The sequence below is a fragment of the Schistocerca piceifrons genome, chromosome 2, assembly GCF_021461385.2.
Source record: "Schistocerca piceifrons isolate TAMUIC-IGC-003096 chromosome 2, iqSchPice1.1, whole genome shotgun sequence".
Classification (NCBI taxonomy): Eukaryota; Metazoa; Arthropoda; class Insecta; order Orthoptera; family Acrididae; genus Schistocerca; species Schistocerca piceifrons.
Window position 1 is genome coordinate 989,745,344 of NC_060139.1, and position 14,473 is coordinate 989,759,816.

Consider the following 14,473-nt stretch of genomic DNA (forward strand, 5'->3'; position numbering starts at 1 on the left):
CTTCTGACCACTCTGCTGATTTTTACATTAAAATGAACAGTCAAGATCACATTAATGTTTCCTTATTGGCTGGTTTCAGCTTATATACAAGCCATCTTCAGAATTTTGTGGCCTCCTATGGCTGGTGCTGATGGCGTCTTGGGTGTCTCGTGGTAACCATGATCGTACACTCGTGGTTACCATGACAAACCCAAGGGGCCATCAGCAGCAGCCATAGGGGGCCAAGAAATTCTGAAGATGGCTTGTCTATAAGCTTAAACCGGCCAATAAAGAAATATTAATGTGACCTCAACTGTTCATTTTAATGTAAATGTAACATCAGGTTGCTGTTCTCCACATACTGTTTTGTCAAACTTTATTAACTCTGCTGACGCCTTTCTTCCAGTCCCAAAGACAATGATGTTGAAAATTTGCCTATAAGAAAATAATTTTACTGGTATTTAATTCAGTTATAAAGGAGGTTATTTTCCGTTGCAGTTATGTGATATGTACGTTGTTTGCAATTTTTAGGTTAGTAATATACAACAATGAATTTTTAATTTTCTTTGACAAATGTTCAGTACATTTTGCCTGCTGTGGAAGAAATTGGAAATTCAACAAAAACATGTAACTAAAGTAAATTCACATTTATGGTATGGATCCAGTGCTGAACAAAGCATGAATTTTCATACTACATGATCTTTAAAGCCATGGGCTTAAACAGAGGATTATGATAACTGTGAAGGGCTCTCACTGACAACATAAGAAAATTTTGTTTACCAATTTCTGTGTGGTTAATTTATTAATTTTGTCAACTAATAAAGCAGTTTTAAGAATGAGTTTTGAATAAAGTGTTTTGAATAATGTAACCATAAGAATATAAACTGGACTGTTTAATTGTCATTACAAAAAAATCTCCAAAACCCCGTTTATCCCAATGTTTTTTTTTTTCCCCCCCCCTCAACTGTTGATGTCTCCCAAATAGAAGTCAAAAGAAGTTATTTCCATGTGTAATTATGAGATATGTCAAGGAAGTAATTTGTGTTTGCATTTCTTTCCACAACAGCCACAGTTTGGTACATGCACAGCGGATGCTGTGAATCAAGGACAAGGAAATGCCACCATTTAGAGATCTCTGCATGTTGTTATGCTTGTTTAGAATGGTAAAGTTGATTGAAACTCTGACTACTTGTGATATTAGATCTTTAACTCATATTTTGGATGTAGAGAACACTGCATCAGTGTACATTCATCAACAGAATTGCAAGGTTTATGGAGAAAATGCAATTACATTGGAGATTGGTCCAACAGTTCAGTGAAGGATATGATCAAGTGCACAATGACAGATGATGTGGCCACCCATGTTTCACTAATGAAGAACTGGTTCACACAATTGAAGAACTTGTGAACAAACCATTGGTTTGCAGTAACCAACCTTTCTAAGAACTTCCTGCAAATTTCAGAATCACTTCTTCATGAAACAGTTTATGATAAACTGTATTTTAGAAAACTGTGTGCTCAGTGGGTGCCAAAACCTTTTACAGAGGAACACAGTAGATTAAGGGCAGTGAATTTAACTTTTTGGCCTATTACAACAAAGATGGTGATGATTTTGTAAGCAAGATAGTAACCAGGGTGAGATCAAGTCATTTTTGAAATCCCACAATTGAAATGGCAATCAATGGAATGGAAACATATTGTGTCACCAATAAAGACGAAAGTGGAGCAAGTCTGGACACCTTGAACAGTCATGTATACAGTCTTTTGGGAGAGAGACTGCATTTTTCTGGTGCATTTTTAGTGTATGGTGAAACAATCAGTACAGATGTCTAATGTGCGATGCTTAAGAAACTGTATCATGTGAAACAGAATAACCCCTATGGAAAGCTTAGAAATGGACTAATCTTGATCCATGACAATGCCCAAGCTCACATTCAAAACAATGGACTACATGCTAAGTCTTATAGGACTTCGGCTGGAATACCACCCTCCATACAATCCTGGCCTCTGTCTAGCAATTTCCATCTCTTTTTGCACTTGAAAATGTTCATAGTGGTCCAAAATTCAACAACAATGATTAGTTCAAAGAACACATTACTACATGATTGACAAAGCAGGTGGCAACATCCTTTGAAGAAGGCATACAAAAACTTGTGCCATGCTATGATAAATGCCTACAAAATTGTGAGTTATGTGGAAAGAGAGTTTAACATTTGTAGTTTCTCTTCAGCAAATAGTTTTTCTATGTATGTACTCATTTTTTTTAATCACAAAATAGAACTTACTTTCTGCATGTACCTCATATTGAAGATTGTATTAAAGGCTTCATTCTATGAATGCTGGCATTCACATTTTTATTTATAATGTAAAAATTTATTGACAGTCATCATCATCATCGTCATCATCATCATCATCATCATCATCATCATCATCATTTATTATACATAACAGGCCATAAAGCCAAAAATTTATTGACCATCATCATCATCATCATCATCATCATCATCATCATCATCATCATTTATTCTACATAACAGGCCATAAAGCCCCATGACAGAAAGCAAAAGATATATTACAAACCAGAATAACACACTATACAAAAATCAATAACACAATTCGTGACACAGGAAGGAGCATTGTCACGATCACAGTTGCAGCTATTTCCAGCAGATGTTGTTCCACTTTCTGAGCACTTTCCTTTCAACTGTGCAAACGTGCTCTCCAAGTGTTTGTGAAGTCGTTCATGTCTCGTAGCCATATAACAGAACCAGTTTCACCAGTGCCATGTAAAGTTTGATCTTCTGTTTTGTGAGACCAAGCATTACTTGAATAAGTTATTGGGACTAAAGAAGGCATTACTAGCATTAATTATTCTCTGCTGAATCTCTTTCTAAACCTCACTTTTATTAGATGGAATTGATCCCATGTACTTAAATTTCTCTGCTTGTTTGAAATTGTGTCCATAATGTAATAATGTTAAACAGTTATTAAAAATGTAATTGTATGAAAAATTAGATACTTTTAATAAAGACTTGAAAAATAAAGAGTATCTTCAATAAAAAGTTGTTAAGCATCTGACTGTGGATTCAGATTTATGGGATTATGATTTTTATGCCACCTATTGCTTCTTCCGCCTCCAAGTACGTTTCTTGACTTGAAAAATTATGCTATACTGTAGGTTCCCTTATAACTGGCTAGGTAAGTCAGTTAAAGCATCAGAGGGCATACTATCTCTAGTAAAACCATACCTAGCATAGCACTGTCATGTTGAAAACAATCTTTGAGTTGAGGGCACCTTTACTTTGGCTGTACATAACTGATGGCATATGAAAGGAGAACATAAGTAGTAAACACATGAGCAGTTGGCAGGTGTCATTAAGAAGAGCTGGGCAAAGAATCTATACAAAGTCATCAAAATGAGGATTGATGATTTTAAAATAGCTTACTATTATAAATAAAATATTACCAAAAAGGAATGTCAGTATATGAGCAGAAACTGTCCATCATGGTTTTTATTATACTGATATGAATATGGAATTTTTCTTCAGTTATATAGCTACATATGAAAAAAAAAATAGTTTGTAAGAAGGGAAAGTAAAATGACCTGTGCTATGCAATCTTAACATGCCAGTAAAGTACAATCATGGCAATAAATTAAAAAAACAATGATATGTAGTGGATCTGAAAATTCCAAGCCCCTTAAAAAGATTTCTGTGTTTAGTTCTATGGTGGACTCCACTCATGATTCTGGCTCTTTTCTGTATGTAAAGCACTTTTCTAGCCAATGGCTGACTTCCCCCAAAATATGTTTCCATATGCCACAATGGCTTGAAAATAGCCTTAATAAGCTAATTTAATAATTTCCATATTTTTATAAGAGCAAATAATATATAAAGCATGAGTTTCCGGACACAATAGTTTACACACATACAGGGTGTGGTCTGACCAATTTAGTTTGGTATCATTGTGTAAGCCCTGGTATTTTGATGTGTCTGCACTAGCCATCTGCTGGTTGGCTTCTTTTTCTCTTATTTCTTCATTTTTAGATGATGTGTGAAACTGAATAAAGCTTGTTTTGATGAAATTAACAGAAAAGCCATATATGTTAATTGAGTTCACAATATCCCAGAAAGCTTATCAACTGACATCTAAAGTTAGTCTAATGAATTATCAGTAAATACCATAGAGTCATAAGCAGAGATGGTGAATATATAGTAATTTGTACAAAGAAGTAGATTATTAATTAAAATAATAAAATGTAGGTGGCACAGAATTGATCAGTGGGGTGCTCCACATGTGATGGTTGAAAGATTGGCAGTTCTACACTATGCTTCTTATGATGTGTTTGCTATGTGATTCATCTTTGCTGATGGAGTGTCTTAGACTTCTTCTATACATTTTGTGTACGTATATTTGTTGTAAAGTGTGTCTAATGTATTGTTTCTTATAAATAGGGTGTAGAATATCATTGACATACCACTGTGCTGTAAGGGTGGCGCAGGTGACAACCGAAGGGGTGCTGCTATGAAAAGAAATGTCATCCCAGAACTTCACTCCTGGCTGTTGGGCCAGCTGGCAACAGCCAGGTTGGTGTCTGACTGCTGTCTGGGGTATCTCCAGACATGTCTTCATAGGCCATTGGGCCCATTTCAAAGCAGGACTTATCATCGAAGACAATTCTGTTTGAGTCAACATGATTCCAAGTTGAGATGTGTCTGGAGACTCCCTGGGCAGCTATGGGATACTAACCTGACTGTTACTGTGTACCCAACAGCCAGGAGTTATGCTTGTTGGTGACGTTTATTTTCATAGCAGGACCCCTTTGGTTGTCATCCACAACACCCTTACAGCACAGTGGTGCATTGATGATGACCCATTTTGTTGCCCTTCAAGGCAGGCTATCATGGGCATACATTTCAGCAAGCTAATGCCATCCCTGCATATGGAGAGAGTTTCTACTGCTTGTCTTCATGCTTTCCAAACCTTACTTTGGTTAGCAAGCTTGCCAGATCTCTCCCTAACTGAGAATGTTTGGAGCATTATGTGTAGGGCCCTCCATCTAGCTCAGGATTTTGACAATCTAACATGCCAACTGATTACAGCTTGCCATGATATCCATCAGGAGCACATCTAAAAAGTCTACCAATTAATTCAAAGCCAAATAACTGCTTTTGTAAGGGCCAGAGGTGGACCAACATGTTTTTGACTTGCTCAGTTTGTGAAGCTCTTTCTCTTGAATAAATCATCCAATTTTTCTGAAACTATAATCATTTGTTTATCTCCACATGTACATCACACTTAACAATTTTGTGCTTGGAGTATAATTACATAATTTCAAAAGGTTTGAATTTATTATATTAGCTGACATATTTTGGGAAGTATAACTTTCTCATTCCTGGTTATAGAGCTGTCTCTATATTAGCATAAAATGAGGGCTTTGACAGTTCAATGTGACTTCTAAATCTAATTTTAGTTCTTGACTCCCTGTCCTCATCACTGATAAGTCTTTCACATTGGATGATTTCAACAAATGTGAATTGTGACTGCAAAATTCCTATCATATATTTCAGTTTTGGGGCTATATTAAAATTTTTGTTTCATGGGAGTTTTTTATACTATGACTTAATAAATATATCTGTTGTAGGCCCTGGAAATCAAAGGTGCACCTGGAAAACTGCATGCTGTAGGAGGTGATGTAAGACAAGAAGAAGATATTCTGAAAGCTTTTAAATGGATAAATGAGAATGTTGGTGGAGTTGATATATTAATTAATAATGCTGGAGTTTTAGGATACTCAGATCTCACAGGTAATAATTCCAGTGTATCTGTTTTAATATCTGCATCAAACAAGTCAATGTCCTAACTCTCAGTCTCACTTTTCATGAAAGGAAATTTACTTAAGGACATTATTGTTATCATCCATAATTGAAAACATGTTGTACATATTTATTAAATGCCAATACAGCTTCTTTTATTTATTCAGGACAAATCAAGAAATGAATTAAGAAATGGACACAGCTTACATTTTTTTACTAGTTCTGTAAAATGTATGTATATGTAACTGTCATTAATCTGGTGCTCCAAAGGACTTCTGTTGAACATAAAAAATTAACAAAGAAATGCTGCTTTGAAAAAGCTACTGCTTTTACTTATGTACTAAGCAACTGCTACTACTTTTTGTATGTATATGACTAGATTGATAATTGTCAAATGAAGATAGTTGTCCACATCCTGGTGATAGTGGAAGACTGTGTGTGTTGCTATTGTAATACTACTAACAGAGATTGTGAATCCTTGAATGTAGACATGTAAAATTTTCAGAAGGAATGTCTAATAATGCAGACTTTTCATTTACTTTGGAATTTCCAAGGAACACCAGTTTATTGTCACGTTTCTGTGGACAATGCATTAAAGACCTTTGCACAAGAAATATTGCTCTAAATGTTAGAGAAGAAGGCAAAGTCTGTGTGGTCATTTTTGTTAACTGGATTGTGTTTAAGTATATTTCAGATAACCTAATCAGAAATTGATTTTTGTTATTGACAATAAGTGAAATGAAATAATTTTATCTCAGGCTTTTTCAGGTGGACATTGCAGGATGTTCTGTTAATAACTTTACACTTTTTTTTTAACTTCTAACTTCTGCAGAAAAATATTTCTTTGAATTTCATTATTTTACCCACTTGGTCTCATTTTAGCCCACTGACTAGCTGTAGATTAATAAATTGGACTCATAAAGCTTTATCTAGTGTGTTCCCACTGATGTCTAGTTTTGAATAATTATTGTGTGTCTGCTCTTGAATATAAAAGTTTGTCCACCAAAGTACTGAAATATTGTGCTGATGGAGTAACACTGTTCTCTCTGTATGCACTTGCTGACTTGATGCACAGAAATGTGTATTAGAAATACCCAGTCATAAAAATTGGAAATGAGGAATGAATTGAAGAATGACATTATTTTTACGAGACTGTTGCTTTAAAAGTGGCACCCACCCAGAAGAAGGCAAGGAAGTAATTACTAATTACATCCCAGTACTTCCAAAAATGTATTTATCACCAGCGTAGTACGATGGAACACAGACCTGGTCCCCTCACTTTGTTGATAGCTGAAACATTTTACATGGGCTTGTGTAGAGTAGATCACATGAATGGCACATAGAATGAATGAGTGATGGTAAACCTCTGTGTTAGATCTTACTTGTGAAGAGTCTGGGGTGACTCCCAGGGTTTGTAGCACAATAACAGGAGTATTAAGTGCCATTGATAGCTACACTACATAGGACGCTGCACTGAGACCATGATGAATGGTGCAGGATCTGACAGTTTACCCTAAACCTAAATAAATGTCATGTAAGGGCTCTCGTTTTGTGTGTGTGTCTGCCATTGGAGTTTGTTGAGCATTTCAGAACGCCCCCACACTGGTAAAACAATCCTGTGCTGAAATTTTGAGAGACATATTTGAGAGAGAGTAATACGCTGCCTGACTCATCCTGAGACATACTTGCTTGGAATTTTGATAACAAATTTCTCTGTGATGTGCCTCTCTTGTTCTGTCTGCCACTGGAGATCATTGAGCATTTATGGAATGCCCTCACAGTGGCTAAGCAATGCTGTGATGTAATGTACTGCTCTCCATCGGTTTTACTTGTCTCTGGTAAAGGTTCCAGATTGAGGACCAATAACCAAGAATCAGTCAAGCAAGTCTTTTGAAAACAAGTTCTTTTGTGGATGAATTAAATTTCCTCAATATTTTTCCAGAGAATTTCAGCCTGGGACCTGTTTGTCCTACAGTTTGTTTTATGTGGTCTTTCCATTTTAGGCCCCTCCATATGTCTAATCCATATTTTATGATAATTAATGTTTCTAGTGATTTGTTGTCAGTAGTGTTATTATATAGTGGTGGATTTCTTACCTATTTATGCACAATACATTTCATTTATTTAGGTTCAGGGTAAACTGCTAGACCCAGCACCATTCATCATGGTGTCAGTGCAGCATCCTATGTAGTGTAGCTACCAATGGCACTTAATACCCCTGTTATTCTGCTACAAACCGTTGGATCCAACCTGGACTCTGCCCAAATGGGCATGCAAACATCAGGGCACCTACACAGAATGGAATGACTGCATCTTCTTCTTCTTCTTCTGGAGAGGATACAGGAGTGTCCTGTAAGGACTCTGTAAGTGCAGAACAGGGAATCAGTGATCATAAGGCCGTTGCAGCATCCCTAAATATGGAAGTTAATAGGAATATAAAAAAAGGGAGGAAGGTTTATCTGTTTAGCAAGAGTAATAGAAGGCAGATTTCAGACTACCTAACATATCAAAACGAAAATTTCTGTTCCGACACTGACAATGTTGAGTGCTTATGGAAAAAGTTTAAGGCAATTGTAAAATGCATTTTAGACAGGTACGTGCTGAGTAAAACTGTGAGGGACAGGAAAAACCCACCGTGGTTCAACAACAAAGTTAGGAAACTACTGCAAAAGCAAAGAGAGCTTCACTGCAAGTTTAAACGCAACCAAAACCTTTCAGAAAAACAGAAGCTAAACGATGTCAAAGTTAGCATAAGGAGGGCTATGCGTGAAGTGTTCAGTGAATTCAGAAGTAAAATTCGATGTACCGACTTGACAGAAAATCCTAGGAAGCTCTGGTCTTACGTTAAATCAGTAAGTGGCTCAAAACAGCATATCCAGACACTCCGGGATGATGATGGCATTGAAACAGAGGATGACAGGTGTAAAGCTGAAATACTAAACACCTTTTTCCACAGCTGTTTCACAGAGGATGACCGCACTGCAGTTCCTTCTCTAAATCCTCGCACAAACGAAAAAATGGCTGACATCGAAATAAGTGTCCAAGGAATAGAAAAGCAACTGGAATCACTCAACAGAGGGAAGTCCACTGGACCTGACAGGATACCAATTCGATTCTACACAGAGTATGCGAAAGAATTTGCCCCCCTTCTAACAGCCATGTACCGCAAGTCTCTAGAGGAACGGAAGGTTCCAAATGATTGGGAAAGAGCACAGGTAGTCCCAGTCTTCAAGAAGGGTCGTTGAGCAGATGCGCAAAACTATAGACCTATATCTCTGACGTCGATCTGTTGTAGAATTTTAGAACATGTTTTTTTGCTCACGTATCATGTCGTTTTTGGAAACCCGGAATCTACTCTGTAGGAATCAACATGGATTCCGGAAACAGCGATCGTGTGAGACCCAACTCGCTTTATTTGTTCATGAGACCCAGAAAATATTAGATACAGGCTCCCAGGTAGATGCTATTTTCCTTGACTTCTGGAAGGCATTCGATACAGTTCCGCACTGTCACCTGATAAACAAAGTAAGAGCCTACGGAATATCAGACCAGCTGTGTGGCTGGATTGAAGAGTTTTTAGCAAACAGAACACAGCATGTTGTTATCAATGGAGAGACGTCTACAGAAGTTAAAGTAACCTCTGGCATGCCACAGGGGAGTGTTATGAGACCATTGCTTTTCACAATATATATATAAATGACCTAGTAGATAGTGTCGGAAGTTCCATGCGGCTTTTTGCGGATGATGCTGTAGTATACAGAGAAGTTGCAGCATTAGAAAATTGTAGCGAAATGCAGGAAGATCTGCAGCGGATAGGCACTTGGTGCAGGGAGTGGCAACTGACCCTTAACATAGACAAATGTAATGTATTGCGAATACATAGAAAGAAGGATCCTTTATTGTATGATTATATGATAGCGGAACAAACACTGGTAGCAGTTACTTCTGTAAAATATCTGGGAGTATGCGTGTGGAAGGATTTGAAGTGGAATGATCATATGAAATTAATTGTTGGTAAGGCGGGTACCAGGTTGAGATTCATTGGGAGAGTCCTTAGAAAATGTAGTCCATCAACAAAGGAGGTGGCTTACAAAATACTCTTTTGACCTATACTTGAGTATTGCTCATCAGTGTGGGATCTGTACCGGATTGGGTTGACAGAGGAGATATAGAAGATCCAAAGAAGAGCGGCGCTTTTCGTCACAGGGTTATTTGGTAACCGTGATAGCATTACGGAGATGTTTAGCAAACTCAAGTGGCAGACTCTGCAAGAGAGGCGCTCTGCATTGCGGTGTAGCTTGCTCGCCAGGTTTCGAGAGGGTGCGTTTCTGGATGAGGTACCTCCCGAGGAGATCACGAATGTAAAATTGGAGAGATTCGAGTGCGCACGGAGGCTTTCAGACAGTCGTTCTTCCCACAAACCATATGCGACTGGAACATAAAAGGGAGGTAATGACAGTGGCATGTAAAGTGCCCTCCGCCACACACCGTTGGGTGGCTTGCGGAGTATAAGTGTAGATGTAGATGTAGAAGGGTGCCCATAAAGTAGTTCCAGTGGGCACTGCTCATTGGCAGACATGAATATGTAAGAAGCTCTGAAGTTTAGCACTGAAGCAAATTCTGCAGAACCCATTGGACCCTAAATGAGTGAACAAGGCGCTCTGCCAGCCAGTTCAGGGAAAGGGAGTTTAGTAAGGTGTTTAATACCACTGAAGATGCAAAAGCTTTTGAAATTGATTGCTGTAAATTGGGGACCATTGTTGATCGCCAGCATACTGATGCACCCTGTACTGTGATGATCCACTCCAAGACTCCCATTGTGAATATCCTTGTTGTCAGCTGGAGATAGGTGACACACAGAGAGTGGTAGAAGGTGTCCACAATAGTTTACCTCATGGATCCCATAAAAGGGACTGTGAAGTTGGTATGAACTTGGTCCCATGGCTGTGTTAGTGTGAGCTATGATCAGAATATCTGGGGTTAGGTCAGTTAGTGTGCTTGGAAAATTGCACACTGTTGCAACAATTTTAAATCGTTGTCCATACAAGGTTTGCTTCATCCTAGAAATGCCCAGGTGGGATTAATACATGAGCTGAAGTACCTGATGCTGCAGAGAGGACAGAGAAAGCAAGAAAAGGTCAAGTGGATCTGCACCAGAGAACATGTAAGGCCAACCTGGCTGCACCGACACTATCTGATGAAAAGTATACGGACACCTATTAGTGGATGTTTCTTCTTACTTTACATTTATCATGCCTTGAAAATGGCAGGGGACACTTTCAACTATGTGTCTGGATGTTTATGGAGGACTGACAACCCTTTCTTCCTCAAGAGCCTAAACCAAAGAAAGTAGTGATGTTGGACATTACAGCCAGGGGTGAAGTTGACATTCTAACTCATCCTGGCAGTCCACTGATTTCAGTTCAGGACTCTGAGCAGGCCAGTCCATTTCAGGAATGTTATTGTCCACAGATCATAGTCTCACAGATCCTTCTTTATGACATGGTGCATTTTCATGCTGTTACAAACAGTCATTGAGTCCAAACTGTTCATCTACTGTACACAGTACGTAATGCTGTAAAATGTGTTCATATCCTTTTTCATTTAGCTTTTTCATAAGCACAGTAAGGGATCCATACCATAACTATGGAAAACATCCCATACTGCAACTCCAATTACTTCACACTTCATTGTTGGGTACTATACAGATTGTCCAGCAATTTGCCAAACCCAAACTCTTCCATCAGATTGACATAGTGTGTAGCATGATCCACCACTCCAAATCACTCATTTACAGTCATCCACTGTCCAATGGCATCTCTCCATACACCATTTCAAGCTTCTTTCACCACTGACAATGAAAGTGTGTGGCATATAAGAACCTGGTTGCCCATTGTACACCATACGTTTTACTTCTCAGTGCACAGTCATTGAGCTAGCTGGACTGCTGGTAGTAATTTGGAACAAACACAAGTGACCCTTTCTGCTGATTTTATGTGATTTTTTACAACCAATCTCTGCAATGCTTGATGGTCTAGATCCTGCAGTACATGAGGTCTATATCTGGTTTTGGTTTAGCTGTGAGTGTTCCTTTGTGTTTCCAGTTCACCATCACATCACCAACAGTCAGTCTGGTTAGCTTTAGAAGGATGAGATGTGTCTGGTGGTGATATCCAATGATTGGTCCATGTTGGAAGTTAGTGGGCTGCATGCTCAATCAGTTCTGTTGTTACTGTTTCTCTATTGGCAATACAATACTCCCACTGCCTTTTATACTGGTGGGACTGTCTCTCATAACATCTAGTGGTGACTTCCACATTAAAAAGATGTGTCTGGATACTGTTGAACAGGAAGTGTACTTCTGGGCCTGTTGAAGAAGTGAGTTGCTCTGGACATTGTAGTATGTCCTAGGAATTTATAGGGAACTCATTAAGCAGTTGCTCCAGTTGACCATTTAATTGAAAACAAATTATTTCATAGTGCTTAAATTCAGGATCCAGACCTACTGGAAGGTGAGGTAGGAAAAAAAATTATGGACACTAAAAAGGATGGCCAGCAGTTCCTTTGTGATCTGAGATGTTACTCCTGAGCTGGAGTAAGCATCTTTGACATACTGATATCCATGTTAACCCCACTGTTTCATCCTCTAACTTATGAGAGAAAAAAGACCTGACACCATGTCAGCGTGCATCTGTAGTCAACACCAATGATGGTTGACATTGGGAGGTCACTAGGCATGGGGCTAATTGGAGGGCTGATTTTAACTTCTAAGAAGCCTGATTAAACACTTCGGATCACCGAAAAGCACTTCTTTTCTATTAAGATGGGTGAGCAGGTGGGTTACAGATATTGCTTGCAGAAAAAGTAGTATTCACTGTTCATAGGTATACCTGAATGTCCTTAACAGATTTAGGCGCAGGGATGTTCTGAATAGCCTCTAATTATTGTGTGGTGAACTCATGACCAATGTCATAGAGGATATAACCTAAACAAGTAACCAAAAGTTGAAAGAAAATGCATTTGGAAAAGTTACACATAAGTCTTTTTTGTGCCAGTGTCACAAAAACTGGATGGAGACTGCACAAATATTTGCTCATTGTATTACCAATGACCAGGATATCATCAAGATAATTTACACAATTTGGAATGCCAGCGTAGTCTGTACAAGAACTCTTGAAGATGGTGGGGCCTCTAGTAGTGCCAAAAGGCAACTTGTTCTATTTATACAATCTAAACATTGTGTTCAACACTAATGTCTTCAGTGAGTGCCCCTGTAAGATTAATTTTAGAGAACAGTTTACCCCACCCAAGCTTAGGAAAGAAAATAATCAATGTTGGTTTGAGCATTAATGGTTTGCTTAAAGTCTTTACACACTTGGAGAGATCTCCCACATTTCCTGACCACCTCTTATGGAGAAGCCCACTAACTGTAGGAAATGGGGGATAAAACTTGTTGTTGTACTAGTCTATCAAGTTCAGTCTTAATGTGATCATTAATGACCAACCAATTTGGGGACCCTCTGCAAAATCTTGTAGTTGCTGTCAGTTTAAAGACAGTGTGTGCCTTAAAATTCACTACTTTCACCTAACCAGGTTCAAACAACAGTGCAAATTCCATATTAAGTGTGTCAATAGCAGTTCATGGTACTGACAAACGGAAGGAGTGTACTGTATGATTTAATGAAAATCTGAAAGCTGAATGTGTATTGAGGCCAAATATAATCTTGATCAACAGATCTGACTCAGCCAGAGCTGTCAGTGTCAAGACACCTGATTATAAATGACCGTGAGTAACACATGACCACATACATCTACATCTAAAAACATACACACTCAACAAGCCAGCACATGGTGCTTTGTGGAGGGTACCCTGTACCACTACTAGTCATTTCCTTTCCTGTTCCATTCACAAACAGAGGAAAAATGACTATCTATATGCCTCCATTGAGCCCTAATTTCTTGTCTGTGTGGTCTTCACACAAAATGTATGTTGGCGGCAGTAGAATTGCTCTGCATTCAGCTTCATTCAAATACTGTCTCTCTAAATTTTCTCAATAGTGTTCCTTGAAAATAACTTTGCATTCCCTCCAGAAATCGCCATTTGACTTCCCAAAGTCTAGTACCTCCCTCTGCAGAAGTCGTACACACGCCAGAACAAATGGACGTGGCCAGCCCGTAGAGGGCTCTGCATCCGCGGCGGTTCTTCCGCGCAGCGGCTTTCGCGCGGCGAGGGCGCCACCACCACACCACGTGCAGACCACGGCCAATAGCTGCTCCCCCCGGTTTCATATATAGGGACCCGCTCTGCCCTAGTCCAGTCAGTCTGGTACTCGCTCTGGATTGCGTCTCTATCTTGGTGGTACTGCGTTCTGGTCGTTGCTCGTTGTTGACATTTGCCTGGCTCTGGTTCCGAGTGGATTTACTGTTGTTGTTTGGTGTTGTGGTTTCTACAAGCCTCCATTGTTTATCTCTTCCTTGTTCTGTCGGTCATAGCCGGTTGTTGTTGGTTGTCGTTGGTCTGTCGTCCGACTCATCCTTGTGTTTACCCGGTGGTGAGTGCTCCACCGCCGGCGGCTTCCCCGCCTGGTGGCTCTGATCTGCAGCCCAAGGCGTTCCCGCGGTTGGTTTTGGTTACCACACAAAGCATCTCCTGAATACTTGCTTGTTGTTTAAGCCTA

At 39.1% G+C, this 14,473-nt stretch overlaps 1 protein-coding gene across 1 annotated transcript in view; it reads left to right on the forward strand.

Moving 5' to 3' along the window:
• Window positions 1-14,473, forward strand: part of LOC124777551 (farnesol dehydrogenase-like) — a 126,933-nt gene that overhangs the window by 62,448 nt on the left and 50,012 nt on the right. Inside the window, exon 2 of the mRNA XM_047253007.1 lies at window positions 5,624-5,786. Within this exon, the coding sequence (XP_047108963.1) occupies window positions 5,624-5,786 (163 nt within the window). The remainder of the gene's footprint in view (window positions 1-5,623; window positions 5,787-14,473) is intronic.